Source organism: Frieseomelitta varia, unplaced genomic scaffold (assembly GCF_011392965.1).
Source record: "Frieseomelitta varia isolate USP_RPSP 00005682 unplaced genomic scaffold, Fvar_1.2 scaffold_867, whole genome shotgun sequence".
NCBI classification, from domain to species: Eukaryota; Metazoa; Arthropoda; class Insecta; order Hymenoptera; family Apidae; genus Frieseomelitta; species Frieseomelitta varia.
The window spans coordinates 24,739-31,888 of record NW_025110664.1 but is presented as its reverse complement, the minus strand read 5'-3'; the positions used below and the strand labels follow the sequence as shown (position 1 = coordinate 31,888).

The 7,150-nt window shown below is 40.1% G+C and overlaps 1 protein-coding gene across 9 annotated transcripts in view; it reads right to left on the bottom strand.

Annotated features, from left to right (window-relative positions):
• LOC122536727 (phospholipid-transporting ATPase ID) overlaps positions 1–7,150 on the bottom strand; it is a 38,209-nt gene that overhangs the window by 14,532 nt on the left and 16,527 nt on the right. For 7 of the 9 annotated variants that reach the window (XM_043669333.1, XM_043669335.1, XM_043669331.1 and 4 more), the window contains 2 exons: positions 4,785–5,350; positions 475–952 (listed from right to left, as the gene is read on the bottom strand). The exons of 1 other annotated variant lie outside the window; for it this stretch is intronic. In XM_043669333.1, the coding sequence (XP_043525268.1) occupies positions 475–952; positions 4,785–4,889 (583 nt within the window). In that variant the 5' untranslated portion in view covers positions 4,890–5,350. Of the gene's footprint in view, positions 1–474; positions 953–4,701; positions 5,351–7,150 lie in introns of all 9 variants that reach the window. One more of the 9 variants, XM_043669336.1, reaches the window with a different exon arrangement.

Sequence of the window (7,150 nt, the reverse complement as noted above, 5' to 3'; positions counted from 1 at the left end):
AAAAAAAAAAAAAAAAAAAGAAAAAGAAAAAAAGAAAAGGAGTACAAAGTTCCGATCAATGCAAAAAAACAGTTTCGTACAAAGTTGGAATTCAAAATTGGATCGCGAAAAGAAGTAAAAAGTGCCATTGTCAATTTAGTCCAACGCTATCTACAGGTGGTGCCTCTTGCGCAGCTTTTTCCCCTCTAGCACAAGTCGTCGTTATAACGGGAAGCAGCCACGGAAGAGGCGCAACGAATCTATCCATGATACGACTTCTCTCAATCATAAAACAATCACACGATCAATGATCACGTAACAAGGCCATTTTATTTTTGAAGCAAACCTTCGAAAACGCCAAATCTAATCAACTCTGCGCCATCAACGTATATCCCCGCTTCGAAGGACGTTTTTCCTCACAGTTGGTGATCAACTCGTGTAATGAAAGATTCGTGGAAGAGGAGGAAGAGGGGGGGAGGAGGAGGATGAACTCACCGCTGGAAAAAAAGGATGTGCTACGGCCTATGCACTCGGTCGCGGGCGGTGAATTTGGCGGTGCCGACGACGAAGAGGACGCAGCTGTTGTCGAACGGTACCTGGTGCCTTTCCAGATCACCAGTTTGCCCAGCACGGTGAGCAACGATTCCCTCAAGGTGTTGTGCCTGCTCGCGCCGCCTAAACTGCTGGACGAGTCTCTCTTCGAGCACTCGCCGACCGCCTCGACCTCGTCGGAAGACGACGGCAGATTCACCACCGAGTGCGCTTGGCTGTCAGCGGATTCCTGTGGCAGCTGTTGCAGCTGCAGCTGCTGTTTCTTCCTCGTTTTCCGACGTTTCTTCTTCTTTCGTCGGGTACCGGAGTTCTCGTCGTCGTTGCACACCGACGCGGCAGTCGTCGACCCCTTCCGGCTATCTTCCGCGTCCGATTTTGTCGCCGTACACGAGGCTTTGTCCGCCTCGTCGCAGTCCTTCACCTTGGTTATCACACGACAACAGCATTGCGTTACAGACATTCGCGACAGCGACGAGAAACGATTGGTCGAGGACACGCCGTTTAACACGACCGGATACACCTTTCGCGTGGTTCCCTGTACATGCTCGTTTCACCTTCTTCCGTTTCTTTAAAGATACCTCTTTTTTTTTTCCCCTCTCGTAAGAAACTTAGGATATCCGTAAAATTAAGTTGTCCTATCCGATCAGTAAAGGGAACAATTGAGCCGTTAAGCCATCGAGCAAGAGCGCAGATCGTATAATTATAGATCATGAATATTCATCTTAAACTTGTTTATATCTTGGAGCGATTAGAAGGATGGCGGTATTGCGAGTACGTTTGAAAAGATCTGTTCACCGGATTCGATTGAGAGTTGAGAATCAGAAACGAAAGAGAATACGCGCAGGATAGGGATTTAAATAGATTTAAACAAAAGTAATCGGACGGTGTTCACGGTGAATCATTAATGGTACCGATTTCTATTTTCCCTCGATGTTTGCCCAGCACCAAGGAGAAAGGAAAACAAGCTGACGATGTACAGGCTACCGGAGAGGTAGTCTATTTCGTGAAAAGGAAGAAAAGACTACTGAGCGAAGTGGAAAGAAGGTTCCCTAAACACGTCTCTTTAAATTTGTTTCCGAGGCAACATAAAAAATTGATTTCAATTCGTGTTGTTGCGCTGCAAGTACCATCTAGAGGATTCTACAAGAGTGGAACGAAATGTGTATCAAAATTGTAATCGTTCGTTGGGAATGACGAAAAGTAAAAGTTAGTACGCAGAGATGGTAATAAATGAACACGAAAGATCAGAAAGATCGAAATTTTTAACTTCTGTAAAAAATTCTGAAGAATGAAATGAAAATTTGTTTTATTACAGTAGAATGACAATAATAACTTTCTGATGCATCTGGAAATAGGCTTTGAACGATCCCTAAATAAATTTAGTTTCACTCGAATTTTCAAAATACTGTTAAAATATTAACTCATTTTTAAGGAAATGAATCTTCAAAGTGTGATTCAGTTGTCGCGCGACACGTGACAAAATGACGAACGTTTTATCGAGGCGAAACAATCTGAAAGGAGCGTGTGGATTGCTCTGAATGGAACAAGTTTGTATACGTAGAATACGTGGTCTATTCCGCGTGCAAGAAACTATCGATTGGTTTCCATTTTCCGCGAAGGTAGTCACCTATGACCGGTCTATACGATACATACGTTCGTAAGTATATTGTTGGTGAGAGAGGTATAGAAAAATGATTAAACATCGTTGTCTCGATGCTCCAGAAAGCGTCGTATTTGAAAACTGGTTCAAAAGTACGGGGATAGTAGAATGGCGTGCAAAAATGTGTCATGGATAGTGTGTGTGAGATACAAGTCGACAGACTTTTCCGGCGTTTGCAATAAAGCTGCGACACGCAGATGACCGTAAAGCTGAATGAGTATAACGGATTTTCATTGTGTTACACAGATCCGTCCAGAGTCGCTGTGCTTAACGCCATTTATCGAGGATTATTACGTTCTTTACTAGGATAATATATTTCGTACGTTCCTCTCTTTCTCTCTTTCTCGTTTCCTAATTTTTGTCCTGGTAGTTTCACAATCTTTATAATTATATTTAAAATATTATATTTATAATTATATTTAAAAAAAAAGAAAAAAAATTGTTTGAAGGATGCTTGACCGAATTTTGAATGTGTCAAAACCGGCTCAAAATCACTTCAAATTTTTACATTTGTTCTTGCAAGTTGGTCATATTATACATAACATTGATATTATGTGCAACGAGATTTAGAAAACTTGCGTGGAAAAAATCGATGAGAAAATATGTAATAATGAGAGAGGAAACTATAACGGAGACTTGAACTGGCGACCTCAGAGTTACTAATATTACCCTTCTACCGACTCCACTACTTCTCACTTCACTTTACAACTTTTCACAATTCACGAATATACCACAGAGAAGCCTAAATTTGTAAATTACTTTTCTCCTCGCTATTTTTTCTCATTCGTGATTTAATTGACATTTATAAGAAAATATCTATTTTTTTTTTTTTTTAAATTTATTTATTTCGTCTATTACTAAATTTGGTAAATTATTCGACACCACGTAAGGATTCCACTGGCGCAGCAATTTGTACTTCCGTTAATCGGATTCCAACGATTACCTTGAACGTTGTTCGCTGCTTAGTTAGCGAGCATGGTCACACGCTGACGTATATTTATTATTTAACTTATTAGGGTTGCGTGAAAACCATTTGACCATTGCATCAGCTATTAATCTCCCGTTTGTGTTCAATGATAAGAAAATAGTTTGATGATGATTTCATTACATCAATTATTAATTCATTTATTTTATAATTTACAATTTGTACGTCTATAGCACAGCACGATTGGCAAGAGTATTTTCTAAATCAGTAAAAATGCTCGTGTTGGTTTGCTCGAAAAATTACGCATTAATTTTCGCTTTCGAGATTTTTGTAATTCTAGTAGGAAAGACAACAGCGGAACGACCTGATTCCAAGAGGAATTACCCTATGTATCAAAGAAAAACCAGACTAGACTACATGTGTATTTACGGTATGACACTTAATCGAAGTAGTTCATGTATCGACTATGCAGGCTAATATATGATACTGTACAATTGATGTACTTGGACGTATCTTTATTTTTTTGTTTTAATCGAATCCGATGCTCTGGTTTTGATTATTAATATTATATTGCCATTTTGGACGAGTTGATAGTATAAAATTTTATTGCAAAACAAGCACTGTATATACTATTTCCAATCAATGAAATCACCAAAGAATAATTTAAGGAATCGTAACATCATCGTGTACAAGTATTTCCTTCTCTCATTTGTCATTGGTAGCAGAATTTGCACAAACTTGCTACCTATTTAACTTTCTTTTCTATATTTTTCGCCTGAAAATGGTAAAACGAGGTGAAAGTTCCCTCGCGTTTTTGTGTTAAGCACACAAACATCGGTAAGATGACGGAAATTTATGAGACTTTAATATTGAGATACGTAAACAGTCGTCGCACACGAAATAACACAGAAATAACACTGTGGCAATGCTTCAAAGACTCCAATAAAATTTATGATGCACGGCGAGATTTCAGAGAAATACAATAGAGCTGATGCAACGGATATTTAAAAAACGGTGCTACAAGATCGAAAGCATAAATTTAGAAAGACATAAACATCATTTTTTTCTAATTTTACGGAATATCCTAGTGTACTTGGGGAACCACGCAAGAAGTGCACTGATCGTCAAACGGCACACGAGAGCCACCGAACGGAAATCCAATAAAGATGTTAAAAAAAAAAAAACATACGATTAAAAAACTACTAACGAATTTAAGACGTCTTGAATATTTGAAAGAACAAAATTTTCGCTGAACAATATCTAAATTCTCCAAAAATTCTTCAGTAAAATAAAGTGCACGATGACAGCTCAAGAGCATTATCACAATCGTGGAGAATTATTTTACTCTTCAATTGCTACAAACAAATATTCGAATTTCAATAAAAAAAAAAAAAAAAAAAAAGACACATGATCGTATATTTGCAAAATGTTAGAAGAAGACGACGATCATTTCTTGTTCGTGTTGTCAAGAAAACGCTCTCACGCTATGCAATTAGTTGCGACTTGAGGCAGGTCCACGTGCTTTTTGCCAAAGTCATCGCGCGACTTCCGTTCGTTGTGTCCTCGAGAGGATTGGAGGACTCACCTCGAAGACCTCGAGTTCCAGCGTGTCAACCTCGACGCTCATCGTCTATCCTACGCAAACTATAAACCTTGTATAAGGCCAACCTCTTCTTCCTCGTGGCACTTTAGCCGTGCCGACGAGACGATGTCCGCCTCGCCTCTTACATATTTCCACCTGGGGCCCTCCTCTTCTTCGTCCTCGCGAATCATTGCAGGTGCAGGACGGCATTAGCCCGTTAACTCTGTTTTCGTTGAATCTCGATGCAAAATGTACGCGTTCACGCTTCTACTGATCGTTCGGTGGCTGGGTATTTTCTCAAACGACATCATTCTTCCCGGCAATAACGCGTACTGTTTCTATTACTTGTAAAAATCTCACTGTTCCTCGTGAAGAAAAGAAAAAAACAGCGTTTCGACAACTTTGTCGACTGTTTTTTTTTTCTTTTTTCTTTCCTTTTACTCCAACTGCGTTTCTGAGTTTCGACTTTGCGAACTACACGATTCGATATGATCGTGTGTCACGTGCGTCGGCATCAGCGCGATGTCTCCAAGACGAGAACTGGAAACACATTCGGGGTCGTTGAGAAATTTTTTACAGTAAGAAGGCGCGACTTTTCGATATCTGCTGCAGTAGCGGCCGCAGGCTTCCTACCAGGTTTCAAGGGAGGTTTCTGCAAAGAAATCGTTCCTGTCATCTGATCCTGCGTGCATGTGCAAGGATTCGTTTGCCGTTGCACGTTTGTTCGTAAGCTGTCATCAACGCCGAAATGTGGTACACAAGTGGGAAAATTAGAAAATTCGATTTCGAAACGAGTTTCGCACACTGCAAACTGCGATGCGAAACATCGGCCAGAAATACCAAGTTATTCTCGCTGAAAAAATACGTACGTCATGAACACATTGACCTGTGCGAAACGGATTTATTCGCATTTAAAAATAAATCGAAGAAAATAAAGAAAAAAAAGAAATAAAAGCTACACCGTACTAGAATAGTATTACCACTTCAAGTTGCTTCGTACGATATCGGATACGTTTAACACAATGCTCTAACATGAAATTTGATTAACAACTAGCAAACAAGCATCGCAATTATCTCTAGAAGCTGCTTCTCAATTAAATCATTAATGTTATATGCAAAATGAATGTAGACGCTGGCGCGTACACAGACGTGGCGTTGCGTTGGCCTGTGTGCGGTTACGTATAAATTTTGTACTTGTTGCACGACATGCGGGAACACCGCTCAGTTGCATGGGATCGATATTTAATTTATTATCGGGGAATTCCGGAGATCGACATTAAACTGAGAAACCTCGGCGGGCACATTGTTTTCCAATGTAACGCCTAAACGAGACCGCGGCCGATCTAGCCCTGGAATTTTTTATCACTACGATATTAAATTACACATCTACCCCGTGATTTAATTTAAAAATTTAGTTCCAAACTTCGTAACAAAACATTTGAAGAAAGCTAGTCACGAAACTAGTAAGATATTATTAAGAACAAATGAGGCATATCGAAGAAGAAGGAAAAAAAGAAAAAGAGTTTTGCGTGTGGCGAAAACAAAACTTCCGTCTCGTAAGATCTTACGTGCACGTCTGAATCACACAGTCACTCCTCAGTGACATAAAAGGCACGCAGAGCTAGAGGTATACTACAGTAAGTAACGAAACGTGTGCGTATTTCCCGTTCGATAAATACAATTTCTTCCATTGCGAAGGATTCTAATTTAACAATGCCTCCCTGTCTGTCGATCGAGAGAGGGACAAACGAAAATCTTTTAACAGCGATGTTTTCTTCGCCTGTCCTTGATTCCACATACACGGATGATGTCAGCGTATTTGACGAAGCCGCATTGGGCGTCTACGAACGAAAATATCCGGTGTGTACGCCTCCTTAAAATATTAGCGACTCGCCACAGCCCGTGGTCTTGATCTATAGTAGCCCGGTTCGAGATTTCCAGGGAATCCATGACGAAGAAGAGCAAGAAGACCGCTTCTTCGTCAGCCGATCTCCTAAGACGCGAGAGCTACGATAATGGCTCTTACGTAAGACGCCAGTGGCTCTCAGCCCACTGGTTGCCATTCTGTTGACGTTTTCGCGGAAATTGCTTTTATCGTACGTACGAACGGCCTGGTATTTCAACATTATGAATACGTGACGACTATGTCTATGCAAATGTGTATCGAGAAACTATTTTGGTGCGCGCGACGTTGGTGTTACCACCAACAACGATAAATCGGAAGTGAGCGCGTATAATACACTAGAGCGTTCGTAAATCTACTGAACGGTCTCCGGTAGATTTGTGCGGTAACAGAAAATATTCGTCATTTTCTTGTAAACAACTCGATGGACTGTAAATTTAAATTGACAGCAGTTACTTTTTTATAGATCTTTTTTTTTTTTTCTTCTACAAGTGAATATAGCATCTTCTATCACTAGGAATATTAATAGTGTTGCAAATGGCAATTCTG